Below are 15599 nucleotides of genomic sequence, written 5' to 3'. Positions count from 1 at the left end.
TTTACATTTAAGTTTGGTTTGCTACAATGTATTGCTTTTATAATGTGAGGTTAACTTCATATATGCAACATAAACATGATGTCTGGGTAACATTTCTTTACAATTTGTTTGTGTTAATTTTCAGGACTATTAAGCATTTTACTTTCAAGTTCATGATCATAATGTATCTTGATGTTTTTCTTTTCCAATTTTTTCCAATAATTACTGTAATATCGTGTTCTTTTATTAAATGGGAATGTAATTTAGCATAAATTATTGTACAACAGCCACATGTATAAATAGTCATTTTAGAAATGAGATTTTGGAGGGGAAATTGAGAATTGTCTGTCCAGAAAATTGTCACAATGCAAAAAATCTTATCGGTCATAAAACCAGGCTTGATACAAACAAAAACATATTGATTTTGAAGCGAAATGGGACCCAAACAATTCCTCTGCAGATTTAATGAGACTTGCACATTTACATGTAAAAACTAATTTTGCGTGGACTGCACATGATAATTATTGTAGGCTGCTCAACCGAAGAAGGTAAAACTGTTCTTCAAGTAATTTGTTGCTGTTTTAGATATTTTATATCTGTAGGTCAAGACCTAAAGAGTCACCTAAATGGTCAATGTCACATTTGCTCTCTTAGCTGCATGAAAAAAGTAATTTTAAAACTAATATATATATAATATATATATATAGGAAGCTGACAAAGCTAGAACATTCCCATCCCATTGCAATCAAGCTGTCACTGCAAGTGTTTGAGCGGTGCAGTTCCGTGCAAGCTCTCATGAAGCGTTCTAGTTTTGTCACATCACTCACTTACAGTGTATTTTGGGTGTTACAATAAGTGTGGTGAAAGTTGCTGCTGTGACATACAATTTTTCAGGACTTTAATTTGTGTATCACCACAAACAGAAGTGAAACGGATCACACAGCTGTGGACCAGACTGCTCGAAACACGCTCAATAGGACAGGTTGTCGTTGCTGATAGGCCTGTATCGTAATCTTGATTATTTATTCAATTATTTTGGCAGCCCTGCCGGTATGGCAATGTTTGTTCTTTTTTTTTTACTTTGCAGCCGCAAAACCCATTTGCTTTTTGCCGGCTGCTTTTTGTTCTTTGCCCTCAGTGAAACGTCGCCCCTCATAAATTCATAAATGTGTAACTCCCTTAATGCAGCAGCTCTGCAGGGAGAGCCAGTGTCCTGTCGAGCTCTCGCTGTGCGCAGTCAGCCATCTGCGTTTCAGTCAGCACCTATACGGAAGGTCAGGTCGCCAGATAATGATCACTAGAACACTGATAGTCACCAAAATTGAGCGCAGTAATGCAGCAAAATTGAGAGGAAGAACAGCAGCGCAACGCCACAACAAGCAGACCCGTTTTAACACAAACTGGGAGGTTTTCGCTTGCCCAAAAGTATTGACATTGTTTCACTTACTGGGTTCTGTTTCATTTCTTTTTATAATGCAAACTTTAGTCCTTAGTGTAAAACTTTTTGTTGGCTGTTGAAAATGCTTTTCGCGGATCTAAAGTTGGCTTTATTCTTCAAAGAGCTGTTTTGATATGGATTTTGTGGACGCTCTGCTCTCGAAACCGACACAACCCGATGGTGCTCTTTTCTGAAACATTTCTGAGATGGGGTTTAAAGTCAATATGAAATTAAAATGGTGTGTGACTGTCTTTGTGAATCTTTAATTTTTGTCTTTTTGTCTGACGTCACCTGGGTTGTGCCAGCTTAGTTCATGTTAACCAAGAGTCAAACAGCTATTTTGGTGTTAATGTGAGTTTCATTTGCAACATTTTTACATGGCAAGTTAACAAAGCTTTCCCTGCTTGTTATCCTCAGATATGCAAAGATCCACATCCCCATCATCGCATCGGTGTCAGAGCACCAGCCCACCACCTGGGTCTCCTTCTTCTTTGACCTGCACATCCTGGTCTGCACCTTCCCAGCAGGCCTCTGGTTCTGCATCAAGAACATCAATGATGAGCGAGTCTTTGGTGAGCATGTGTAATGTCCTTGCATTAACCAGACGATGTGCCTGTATTCAGTTCGATTCATGTTGATTTGTATAGCGCTTTTCACTAAGCAGCTTTACAGAAAATGCATGTCTGTTACCTCGTTAACCTACCTGTTAACTCGGACGTCTTGGCTTTCTTGTTGCTTTTTTATTTATCAGTATGTCTTGACAGATTGACCGTTGACGAAACAATAATTTATTTATGTAATACATATTTAATTGATTTAACACAAGTTAAAACCTGCTAAGGGGTAATTAAATGTAACAAACCATGTAAAAATAATCATATTTTAAACAACTGAGAAGATTGTGATCAAACTAGATTTTATAAAAATTAAACCTGTCAAGTTCATCAGCAAATAAGTCAAATTGGACGACTACAGGGACTCATATCAGGCTCACTCTTTTAACAGTCTACAGCCAAACACCAAATTGATGAAAAAATTATCAGTCAAAATATTGAAAATATTCAAATCAGGAATGTCAGAATCAGAATGTGTAGTTTGTGCATAAAAATGTAAGTAAAAACCAGCACATTGAACAATGTTCTCTAACCTGGTGATTTTTTTCAATTTAACATGCAGTGTGAAGTATTTCACTGTTCTCTGATCATTCCCATTCAAATTCAGCAAGTGAAGACCACATTTATACTCGCGTGCGTTATGTATTATGTACGGTATCGTCTCTGATAAACAGCAGGCTGTTTATTCTGAACAATATTAAGTTGTGGTGATTGTATCCTGTTTGTACATGAGAACACTCACTGCTATTTTGATGTCTGCTATGATCATTTCAATTTGTGGAGGCGCTTGGGAACAGAATGCATTGACTTAGTCTCAGTCCCCAGAAGAGTGTGTTATTTTTCAATGGCTGTCATGAGCCCCTTTCACACAGCGCGTTGATCCCCGGAAATTGCCGCAAAAATGCCAGAGTGCCTTCTGTGTGAACGCAAACAAGTCCCGGTATTAATGATGGGATCAATCCCGGGTTGTGGACCTCGTAACATTGCCGGGATCAGTCCTGGAACAAAAGCCAGGATCAATGCCGTAAGGGGTGTGTTGTAGTTATGACACACGTGCCATCGCACGACTCTGTTGCTCTTTGAAGAAAGTTTGTGTTCGTCATCAACAAAGAAAGATTGAAAAAATGTCTGCAAACTGGATCGAAGCAGAGACCAGGAGCTCCTTATTATCCGCGCTGAAGCTGAGATCGTTCGCCAGCTTTGTGGAACGGTACGCGATGCGTTAGTGTACATGCTTTCGACACGTACGTTACACGTCTCACCCTGACGTCACGTGTCTTTACTGGGTTCTTACCGGGATGTGTGTGTGAACGCACTCACAGATCCCGGAAAATCACTGGCAGTGTGAATGAACCAAAATCAAACGATCCCGGGACAAATCCCGGGTCACGTTATCAGTGTATTTTCCGGAATCTCTGTGTGAAAGGGGCTAAGGGAACTTGAACAGATGACATGTTGCTACATGTTTAAAGGCCCACTTCCGTCTTTTTTCTCTCTCTGGAGTTATCCAGTACAGAACTATAAACACTACACTGCAGTGCTACATTGTCTTCTGGAATCATAACTGATGTTTTCTCCATCGCCCCCTAGTGGCTCTGTATGCCATCAGCGCGGTGTACTTTGCTGGTGTGATGGTGCGTCTGATGCTGACACTCACCCCAGTGGTGTGCATGCTGTCAGCCATCGCCTTCTCCAGTGTGTTTGAGCACTACCTGGGCGATGATATGAAGCGCGAGAACCCGCCGGCTGAGGACAGCAGTGATGAGGACGACAAGAGGAATCAGGGGAACCTCTATGATAAGGTGAGTGAAGGGTCAAAGGTCAGGCCAAGGACCCCTTGGTGGATAAAATGTCGCATTTTTAAGCCTGCCAAAAACAAGCATGGTACCAAATTAATGAATTTAAATAATATATACAAAATAATTATTATTGTTGTCATTGATAATTTTTATAAATGTTATTTAAATGCATGAACATTGTCATTTTTATGATTATTATTATACTATAATATAAATAATCAAATAAAATAAACCTATTAAATCAAAATTATGATTATTATAGCTATGATTACTTTTACTTTTAATAATTTAGCAGACACGTTTGTCCAAAGCGACTTATAATAGAAGCAATTGAATCAACAAAAGAACAACAATGTTTATAATATGTATATTATGTTTATTACAATGTTTATGTGATTATTCTTATGCCAATTAGTTTAAGAACTTTGTAATATTTATTATATAATATTGCAGTATTTTATGTAACTATTTAATAACTAATATTTTAAATTGAATAACTGTTATAAATGATGATGATTATTATTATTATTATAACAACTTTAATTACTTTTTGACAATAGTTTGAGATCAAACACCAGACCCCTGTTGAAGACACTTTGTTTTTTTATAGGAAATGTTTTGTTGTTACTGAGAACTGAATGGTGATTGGTCGGTAGCTTGTATGTAGCTCATCTGTATTTTGTCTGTTTGGTGTGTCCATGTGCATTTGCAGGCCGGCAAAGTCCGAAAGCACGTGTCGGAGCAGGACCGGCCAGAAGAGGGCTTGGGCCCCAACATCAAAAGCATTGTTACCATGTTAATGCTGATGCTCTTGATGATGTTTGCGGTGCACTGCACGTGGGTCACCAGCAACGCCTACTCCAGTCCCAGTGTAGTGCTGGCATCATACAACCATGACGGGTAAGAGCACACCTTCATGTGGCCTATTTCTTGTTTAAAAGAAGGAATTTTGGAGTTATTGATTTTTCCTCATTCATTTATAATTACCTCCAGATCACGCAACATTCTGGACGATTTCCGTGAAGCGTATTACTGGCTCAGGCAGAATACAGATGAACACGCTCGAGTCATGTCCTGGTGGGACTACGGATATCAGATAGCCGGCATGGCCAACCGAACCACGCTGGTGGACAACAACACGTGGAATAACAGCCACATAGCACTGGTGAGGACAGACATTTACAATGGGGTCTGATTTGCTATCATTTAAGAATAAATGTCGACTTTTTCTAAAACTAGAAGAAATGAACTGCTTTTGACATGGTATCAGTGCTTTGTCTCAGTAGCGCCATCTTGAGGACACTGAAAGTTCGCCATCAATATTCTGTTCCTCCTTCTGCAGGTCGGTAAAGCCATGTCCTCCAATGAGAGTGCAGCCTATGAGATAATGAAGTCCTTGGATGTGGATTACGTTCTGATCATCTTTGGGGGAGTGATCGGATACTCAGGCGACGACATTAACAAGTTCCTGTGGATGGTGCGCATCGCTGAGGGGGAGCATCCTAAAGATATCCGGGTCAGTGTCAATGTCAATCCTGGCCAGTGTGCTATGTTTCTGTAATCATTATAGATTAGGGATGGGCAATTATAATGTTCATATATATATATATATATATATAATTTTTTTTTTTTTTTTTTACAACAAATTATAATTTTCTTTTAGTATACTTTTTTCTTCTTCTGAGAATAGTGTATTTGTAAAGGTAAGGGGATTAGTTGTTTTATTGCATTATTGAATTTGTAATAAAGGAAAAAGATTAGAGATGGGCAGGGTTGTTTTCTAGTTGTTTGAAGAGAAAAAAAAAGTCAGCTAGTTCAAGCTTTTTATTTATTAGCTCTTTTCTTTTTTTTACAATTATTTTATTAGATGTCTGGTGTGCTATATCTAGTCATAGATTACGGAAGGGCAATTATAATGTTCTTTTAATTTATGATTTTTTTTATGAACAATTTATGATTTTCTTTTAGTATTTTTCTTTTAGTTTAACCGCAAAACTGTTTATGCATTTTGTCTGTACATTTACATGACAACGGTGTTACGGGGACCTGAAAAGTGCACGTTTTTGAAAGCGAGATCATTATCGCCTCCGTGTTAACTGAAAAAATGTGTATTTGTGAAAATACATGTTACTTGTTTAGTCCATCGGTGACCTCACCAACTACTGGCCTGGCTGCAAATACAGGATTTTTAATTGTTTTCGTGTGTCCGTGTGAACGTTGACGACGTTGTCATCTGTATGTGAAAAACGTTCCGTTTTTAGTACATCATCGGTCTAGTTAAAAGACCATAGTATTAAAAATAGAAAAAATATTTATTTTTTTACCTGAATTTTTGGCATTGAAAACAAAAAGCAGTTTTTGTAGAAGTGCTGCAGAGCGAGTGAGCTTCTCTGACAGGATTTGATCATGCTGTGCTTTAGCATGCTGTTAGACTGTCACGTAAACTCTCTCTGAGATGTTGCGTCTCTAAATGAATCCTCTTTAACGCTCCGTCGCTACAGCAATTAATAAAGCTTTATGTAACATTCACTGTCTTTTACAATACATTTCAAGACACTTACCGTTGATGGGCTTTCAGGTCGCCCACAGTGAGAAATGTATATTATACATAATTCACATGTTTCTGATATTTGCTGTTTTTTGAGGTGTCTTTTTTGTTCTTTTGTAGGAAAGTGATTACTTCACACCGCAGGGAGAGTTCAGAGTGGATAAGGCCGGCTCTCCCACCCTGCTCAACTGCCTCATGTACAAGATGTCTTACTACCGCTTTGGGGAAATGCAAGTGAGTGCTGCTTCCTTCCTTTCCTCTCGGTTCCTTAATTCAGGTGGTCTAGACATGAAGTGTGTTGCAACAACAATGGCTGATCCTTTAGCTATCACCATTGTGCCCTTCTGATAGTGTAGTAATGTGTATATAGATAAAAAAACTAACAGCAAACGCCTCTCCCACAGCTGGACTTCCGCACACCCCCTGGATTTGACCGGACACGGAACGCAGAGATCGGCAACAAGGACATCCGTCTGAAACACTTGGAGGAGGCGTTTACATCTGAGCACTGGCTGGTGCGCATCTACAGGGTGAAGAAGCAAGAGAACCGACAGGCTCTGGACCACAAGCTCCGCAACATCGCAGCCAAGCAGAAGTACACCTCAAAAAAGGTTCTTCCCTCTAGATTCCTTTAGAGCAGCATCATTATTTAATGATGTGAGACTAACTTGAGAGTTTGCAATACTTAATAGAATTATAGCTTAATAGCGGTGTTTGTAGTAATTTTCAGAATGTTCTTAATTGATTGACATTAATGATTCATTGATAATTTATTTAACACAAAATGCCTGTTAAAGGGATAGTTCTGTCATTTACTCACCATCCAGTTGTTCCAAACCTGAATGAATTTCTTTCTTCTGCTGAACACAAATTAAGTGGGTAACCAAACAAGTTGATAGACCCCATTGACTCCATAGTATTTTTTCCATACTATGGAAGTCAGGTGGTGTCCATTAACGGCTTGGTTATGGAGAATCACTATTTTTTTTTTTTTTGTGTAAAATGGAGATTGTGATACTCCTACGGTTCTGAAGAAGAAAAACAATGTTAGACAACTAAACAAAATAACATGCAAATTAGAGGTTCGGACAAAATATTGTTTTGGTTTATTTTCCAATATATTAACTTGAACAAAATAATTTGAATGTGAGTAGATGTCGATTTTTTTTTATTATTATTGGACGAATCAGCGTTTGTGAATAAATCTTTAAAATTAATGATTCAATGACAAACTTTTTGAAACACTCAATTGTCGTAATGACAGAATTTACTCTTTTTTGGGGGGGGGGTGAACTGTCCCTTTAAGGTCTGCCATGTCCATGTAGCCTTTTAAATAATACTTAATAAATGTAATTAATAAAATGAGTTATAATAATAGCTATACAATTGCCTGTTATTATCGGTTATTTCAAATGTGATTAACTTGTTTCTTTTCATGGTTCACAGACAGCCAAAAGGAAGAGGGGATACATCAAAAACAAGTTGGCTCTGAAAAAAGGCAAGAAACTGAACAAGAAGTCTGTTTAGCTATTGAATGAAAACGTTGAGAATGGAAAAAGAGGAAAACAAAAGACAAGGACAAGTGCAACTAGTAAGTAATCCACCAATCAAAAAGAAGAACAAACATGTTGTCTGGCGCCGCCCACCTGAGAACGTTTGATTGGAGGCTGTTGGTCCTGCGATTGCCATGATGATGCGGAGGTTCTGTGAGCGGTTGGAGGATGGGGATCTGCACCGCCGTTTTAATCTGACAACTCTGGACTTAATTTGGTCTTGTGTTCTTTTTTTTGTTTTTTATTTTGTACTTGAATATGCTGGTGAAGCGAGAGCGCTGCCCGTGTCTCAAACAGCAGGCACAATTTTTTTGTGGTACAGTTTAATATAATACAACTGAATGCTTAAACAACCAACAAATATGAATTCATTAAGCTCAGTGAACCTCGGAGCACCAAAGAGATTTTTTTTTTTGTCTTGTCTTGATAAATTGTTACCTTATGATTAAAAAATAAAATCTGAGGAATATGGAGCCGTCTGCAGTGTGACAGCCCCTAAAATGCTCTCTTGGTTTTAATTGTTATCTGACAAACCCGGTTTCTCTGTGACAGAATGCAGTTGGGTCTTTGTGGCTCTGAATTTGAGTTTTTCTTTTTTCTAAGGCAGACACTGCAAAGGACTCGATTATTAGTAATGTTTAACTGTTGTGGTGATTTTTGAATATAATTTTGTTTGTTACATCATTTTGAATGTTTTTGGTTTGTTTTTCTATTTGGTTGTAAGATTTTATGCAATAATTCAAATGAAGAATCCGCTTTTATTTCCTTTATTGCTCATGTGTTTTGTCCAGAGGGGGCGCTGTGGCTTGGCATCTCCTGCACACACATTTGCGAAGATCAGATGTTTTTCTTGGGCCAATTAGAAATCAAAATTTTCCCACCTCTTCCTAAACAACTGTCTGCCAGGACAAAAAGTGAATTGAATTAGTTGTAGGTTTATTAAAATGCTGCATTACTAGCCTGAATGCACTTTGTCTTAGTTCACCTTAATGTGGATCCACTACTGAGTAGCATGCAGGTGGAGAGTGCGTATTTTTAGTGTGAATATTCAATTTTTTTTATTTTTTACGTTGAAAGGGTGCTTCCTACAACATCCAATGGGTTTTCTTTTTCTTGGTTCTTCTGGGCTGCCATTTAAACTGTTCCCCTCTTTGTTTTCTGCCTTCCTGGTTTTCAACCCTACTTGTATTGCTTTTGCTTCATCTGTTTGTTTTTTTGTAAGATAATTAGAAGGAAAATTATTGCTTTTTTCCCCCTCTTCTCCACAACATATCCATATTATTCTTCTCAGAGGGCTCTGAATCTTAGGAGAAGGTATTTATTAATAAGAATGAATTTGCAGTTGAGAAGAGGAAGCTTTTCATCCTGAAATGCAAAAACTGTATTTTTTCTTTTTCAAGTGAAAATTTATTCCATAAATTGTAAAATAAAGTTAAAAAAATAATAATTAAAAAGAACGAGAGAAAGGCAAAGATGCTGTTTGTGAGAATGAGTTTATGCCATTTGTGATTAAAAGAATTAATGAAAGAATATGCCTTATGTCTGCTTTCAAGAAATGTTTTCCATTTTGTTTGTAGTCTCTTCTTTTAACAGAAATGGAATTTAAAGTTCTCCCTATTATTGTTTTGCTGGTCTCCTGCAATGTTTACAAGTATCCAAGAAAAAAAAAAACATGTTCATAATATACACTGCAGCGTCACCTCTTTTCTAAGTGTCTGAAATATTTCGATAAAGGATCCAGTCTCTCTCTAAACCCCTCCTTTCCAATAACTTCCTCTGCTCTGATTGGTCAGACGGCCCAGTCTATTGTGATTGGTCTATCACTTACAGTGCGTGTCAGAAACTAAACCACTATTACAATATCTGCATCCGAAATCACATACTCTCTTGACAATGTTTTGAACAATTATTTCACAACCACTAAAAAAAAAAGTATGTTCTTTATAGTATGAATGTGTGTAATATAAATGTAATTGGAAGTACTACAATTGCCATGCTGTCATTATCATGTGACCTACCAGCGTCAGTTGTGTCGCTTCACTGCTAATCTTCTTCCGTGGTCTCATGGGATTGTAAAGTTACCATCGAATGCACACTTCAGAATCTTGCTGGTAGTAGTAGGCTAGGTCATCTGGGTATTTTTTGCCTACTCTGAGTTCTGTGAATTTGGACATTGTCACACTGTCTTTCACCTACTATGTAGTAGAGAAGTATGCAATTTTGACAGGGATGCAAACATTGGCAACAACAGATCATTCTGCATACATTCAAGACTGTTCTCTCCTCGTCCTTTTGAAGTGCATGCAGAGTAGATTTACTTTCACGGCTCAGAAAAGTCTCTTCACAACATGTCGGCAATGTGAACCAAACTCTCAGGCCTCAGCTAACTTGTTTTTTTAGGGCGAAAGTAGATGTTTGCGGGCAGCCAATGAAGACCATAGGCTGCCGTTATGCAAATGTATTCAAAACCTAATGGGTTTGTGCAGGAAGTAAGACTGGAATTACTGACGACTCATTTCAGGCTGTTCAGATTATTTATTTATTTTTCCTTTGGGAGACAATAACTCCATTTGTCTTGCACTTTAATCTTTGAAACGTTGTAGACCGTTTACATTCACAAACAACTATCACACACCACTTGAAAGGTAATATCCGTAAAAGCATTATATGACCACTTTAAAAATCTGCTCAAGTCCATCTGTTCTGCATTGGTCCTGCTCTACAAGTGTCCACTAGGTGGCAGCTCTAGCACATCACACTAAGGAGGTGGTCAAGTATCCGTCGCCTTCAGAACAACTCATGCGAATCAGATGAGCTGTAAATGTCATGTGACTATCATTCTGGAAAAGTGCGTCATGATAGCAGTCTCAAGCTAATATTTTCATACAGTCAGGGAAGAAAAAAGTATATTTCATAATTTTAAGATGACAACATTATACCTAGGCAAACCGTAAACCTTTGCATCGTCTTTGTTTACGCCGTTGATTTCTCATTCAGATGTAACAGCTATAACGTTGCACTAGTTTTCATTTGCATGAAATCTACTTTAATAATCTGTTCTCCCCGTTTTTATATTCCTGATGTGTAAATAAGTCGGTTACATAGCTATTTAAATTTCTAGCTGGCTGTTGACCTTTGCTTACTACTATTTACACATTTGAAGTGTGTCACTTATCTTTGGCAGATGAGTTTATTTTTTTAAACAGTGTTTGAGGAAAGTCATTTCACCTCTGAGGTTTACAGTAGAATCACTGTGCTGCGTTGAATCTGTGCTAATGGAGTGTTTTAATCAAAACTCAATACTGTCCTATGTTCACTTGCACAGACAGAGATAAGCTCTGCATGTCTGTCTCAGTCAGACCCTCAAAGACACGCATCTTCATTGTTAAGACACTAGGCCTATTATGGAAATCACAAAAAGGAGCAAGTTACATAACTGGATGTGGTTGACTTTACCTCATTTAGATGATGTGCAAGTAAGATGTGCAAAATCAAATCAGTTCACCTGCTGTTTATTACATTACATTTTACTTTCCATGAAAGCTGTGAACATTGGGGTCCAATTACTTTTTATAAGCATTCGAGACATCTATTTTTTTTGTAAGAAATTGGTTCATTTTATGAATAATAATAGATTATGTAACAAAGCATGAACTGTAGCTAATTTTAAACAACAAATGTCTGTATCCCACCTTGCATGATTTTGAATGATCAACCCCACAACCATTGCTCAAGGCCATGTAAATAAATGTGTGATACTTCTAAAAAATTTTTGGGGGGAAAGCATGTATGAGATGAATAATTATGCAAGTTACTAAACACTGCTGATATATAGCTGTGTGAAACACTGTCTTCTTCACCATATCCAATTACCTTTACTTGGAAACTCCTGATATGTTAAGTTAATTTGCACATTTAAGTTAATAAACACCAGCATGTTCAGAAAATAGTGTATTTTGAGAAGAAATTAAATTGTGTCAAAAAGTCAAAATTCTGAAGAGCAGCTTATTAGAAATCAACTTTTAACTTTTAATCAGCATTGAATAGTTCAGATACGTGACTGAAAAGCATGCATATCACTGACCTAGCTAAATCATGAAGGAAAAAATACATTTTAAAATCCATTCCTTCAAATATCCATTTTATTATTTCGTCAGGTGTGAGAGACTCGACTGAAGCACAATACTGTCATCGAATGGTAAGATTGATTCAGTCATTCAAATAATACATAATAACATGAGGGGTGAGGTCCCTTGAACATGAATACATACTCCTCACATACTATAGCCGCTCTGTGCTCACTGGTCTCAAATAACCAGAATGCTCTATGGTGTTCTAAAATAATAGCTATCGGTTATTTGTGTTATACTCTCTGATACAGATGCTACATCTCTTCTGTGTGAAAATTCACTTTACTGTAGTATTGATTACCAGAAGTAATATTCAAATATAAAGATATTGCACAAGGTCACACAATTCAGGCCTCCACATCCTAATCTTCATCGTCCGGAGGGGCTTCTGAGGTATTTGAACCACTCTTGAGTTTTTTTGTTTTTGGCACCTTTCATTCTCCGTACGACAAGTTGGAGAAAAGGATCAATGTCTTTCCCTGCTGCTTGAGTCCCATTGGTTGGCCAGCCCCTCGTTTACATGGCCACTCCCATCTGTGGGGCGGGGGCGGGGGGGCTGTGACGGACCGGAATCATGTGGCTCCAGCTTTTCTTCATCACTTCGTCTTCCATAGAGGATTGTGGTACACCCATCCTTCCCCCTGCAAGCAATTCAAGGACAGAATCAAAAGTTAGACATGCTAGATCTGATATGAGAACAAATATCCTGCATGACTCTGGAGCTAATCAAAAGAGGCAGTGAAGGGAAATTAATAATATTCGGCCCCGTCCCAAACATGGTGACAATGTAAAATGCTGTAATGAGGTTGAATTGTGACCACATTGGATGGGTGCTTCTGAGCTCCCTTTTAAACCAGGACATTTAAGCATGGGTCACAATGCACACTACCATTTAAAAGGTGGCTTCAGTAAGAGTTTTTTTTTCTTTTCTGAACAAAGTTTTTTTTCAACACTCTTTATTCAGCAAGGATACATTGAATTGATCAAAAAAGACTTTTACATTGTTATAAATGCTGTACTTGAGCAGCAAATCAGCATATGAGAATTATTTCTGAAGAATCATGTGACACTGAAGACTGGAGTAAATAGTGTATAATGAATAATTTTTAATAAGAGTAAAAAAAGAAACATCATAAACAGAAACAAAATATGAAATATAAGTGAAACAAATCTTACCAACCCCAAACTTATGAACAGTACTGTAGTTTTATAGAGTTTCCTTCAATAAAAAATAAAAAAAAACCTGAGGAGATCTTGCATTTTGCTGTTTTTGAACATATGAACATGTCTTGTGTAACCACTTCCTGAGAAACTAATCCGTTCAGGGTCTGGTGAACAGAAACCAGCCTAATTATAAAGGGCTTCCTTAAAGGATTAGTTCAACCAAAGATGAAGAATATCCTATAATTAACCCCCCTTTAAGCCATCCTAGGTGCATATGACTTTCTTCTTTCAGCCAAACACAATCAGAGTTATATTTAAAAAATAACCTGGCTCTTCCAAGCTTTATAATGGGAGTGAATGGTAACTAGGATTTTGAAGCCCAAAAAAGTGCATCCATCCATCATAAAAGTAATCAATGCGACTCCAGGGGGTTAATAAAGGCCTTCTGAAGCGAAGCGATACGTTTTTGTAAGAAATGTATCCATATTTATCACTGGGTTGCGGCGGAACCTTCCACCGGAACTAGACTCACGTTTGGCCGTTTCCAGAGGCCAGTGATTAAAGTTTATAAAGTTATAAAGTACAAAAACGCATCGCTTCGCTTCAGAAGGCCTTTATTAACCCACTGGACCCGTATGGATTACGTTTATGATGGATGGATGCGCTTTTTGGAGCTTCAAAAACTATTCACTGCCAGCTTGGAAGAGCCAGGATATTTTGTAATATAGCCTAAGTGAAAGAAGAAAGTCATATACACCTAGGATGGCTTTAGGTTGAGTAAATTATGGGATAATTTTAATATTTGGGTGAACTACCCCTTTAAGACCAATTAGCTGACTAGTAAAAGTACTGACTAGTCAATTATGAAAATATGTAGTTTTGCACAACCCAAGTAAAATGACAAATGGGACTTGTATGGACAAATGAAGGCTTGTCAGGTCTTTGATGCAGAATTAGGAAGCCTCACCTCTTTGATAAAGTACTTGGGTTTCCAGGTGGTGCTGCTGGCTGTTCTCTGCTTCCCTTCTCGTCTCTGTTTCTCCTCCAGCTGGTGTTTGTGTTCAGTGGCCACGTCGATGTCCCCGGCCTTCAGCGCCGAGGTCACATGCTGCCACAACCGTCTGTCAATCATTGCCACAAGACAGGTTAATACCACAGACTGAAACTTTTTTTCATGCTTGTAGATTGTTGTGGAATAATATACTTCAGATACATTTGCTCCTAAATTGCACCTACAAACTTTTCTTCCTAACTTTTTCTTGAAAAAAATGTAATATACGGTTGCACCATATGACATTTTTTCTGGTCAATTTGTATTCATATGCTAAATGTTGTTAGCAGTTTTGATTTATATGCAGTTTAATTTGATGATCACGTTATTTTACATAAGGAATGCTTTTATCACGCCTGTGTTTTGATGCAGAGATTCTGTCGTCTTTCAGAAGATACATAATAGCGCCCCCTACCGTATAACAGTGAAAACATGGATTGTCGGAAATTTGTCAATGGCGGGGAAGCGGTGCGTCATAAACGGCGGAAAATTATGTCAATGCCGATGAAAGAGTTAAAAAAAAAGAAATACAGTTTTCAATCTTGAACAAAAATTAATTTTGGAAAAATTCAATGCAATTTATTGTCTAAAATATACTTTGGACAGTATATTGTAAATATATTTAGATTTAAATTATTTTAAAAAAAAGCCAAATTTAAATATATTTTTGTACATAATATAAAATCTATATTAGCAACTCAGCCATTTTTGTTCATTTTGAAATATACTTAAAATATATCTGAATTAATTAAGAAATAAATATATATACATACATATATCTATCTATATACAGTGTATATATATATATAAATAAGCTGCAAAACTTAGCTGTTTAGTCAAGGGTGATGCGTCTAGCCGTATTGATCAGAATAAGAAAATCAACCTCAGATGATGAATCAGCCAAATCTTTTATTACATTTGATCCCAAACCTTTCAAGGATCAATGGATCCACACTTTTTGCAAGCGTAGCACTACTTCAGAAGCACCTCTCTGCCGCTAGATCTTCTTTTGATTGCATTACGCGGCTGTGGTACCGCCAGGCTGAGAGCATTAGACTACTCTGACGGGGCTCTGTCCTGTCCGGCTGGATCTCTCCTCTACAATAAGCCAATAAGCAGCATTAGAGTTTATTAAGTGAATCCTCCAGCTCACTCAGGGCCAGAGCAGCGCATGAGGGTCACGAGCATCTTATAAGAGCTCTAGAGGGGCAGGATGATTTCGCTAAAATGCTTTAAAATGAGAGATGCTCATCCACCGTGGCATTATCTGGATCACTGAGTTCTGATCTTTCACACTCGCTATTTATTTGCATTGCTTGAGTA

The 15599-nt window shown here is 37.6% G+C and overlaps 2 protein-coding genes across 6 annotated transcripts in view; one reads left to right on the top strand and one right to left on the bottom strand.

The window, feature by feature from the left end:
• stt3b (STT3 oligosaccharyltransferase complex catalytic subunit B) overlaps window positions 1-9582 on the top strand; it is a 47614-nt gene extending 38032 nt beyond the window's left edge. The window contains exons 9-16 of the mRNA XM_079625279.1: window positions 1835-1989; window positions 3622-3833; window positions 4543-4730; window positions 4824-4995; window positions 5173-5346; window positions 6499-6612; window positions 6783-6989; window positions 7825-9582. Coding sequence (XP_079481405.1) covers window positions 1835-1989; window positions 3622-3833; window positions 4543-4730; window positions 4824-4995; window positions 5173-5346; window positions 6499-6612; window positions 6783-6989; window positions 7825-7905 — 1303 coding nt within the window. The 3' untranslated portion in view covers window positions 7906-9582. The remainder of the gene's footprint in view (window positions 1-1834; window positions 1990-3621; window positions 3834-4542; window positions 4731-4823; window positions 4996-5172; window positions 5347-6498; window positions 6613-6782; window positions 6990-7824) is intronic.
• A 2356-nt stretch (window positions 9583-11938) lies between these two features.
• osbpl10b (oxysterol binding protein-like 10b) overlaps window positions 11939-15599 on the bottom strand; it is a 44247-nt gene continuing 40586 nt past the window's right edge. For all 5 annotated transcript variants that reach the window (XM_079625281.1, XM_079625283.1, XM_079625284.1 and 2 more), the window contains 2 exons: window positions 14193-14346; window positions 11939-12702 (listed from right to left, as the gene is read on the bottom strand). In XM_079625281.1, coding sequence (XP_079481407.1) covers window positions 12658-12702; window positions 14193-14346 — 199 coding nt within the window. In that variant the 3' untranslated portion in view covers window positions 11939-12657. The remainder of the gene's footprint in view (window positions 12703-14192; window positions 14347-15599) is intronic.

This window comes from Phoxinus phoxinus (genome assembly GCF_949152265.1).
Source record: "Phoxinus phoxinus genome assembly, chromosome: 10".
NCBI classification, from domain to species: Eukaryota; Metazoa; Chordata; class Actinopteri; order Cypriniformes; family Leuciscidae; genus Phoxinus; species Phoxinus phoxinus.
The sequence above is the reverse complement of the archived record's forward strand: the minus strand, read 5'-3'. Positions and strand labels throughout refer to the sequence as shown.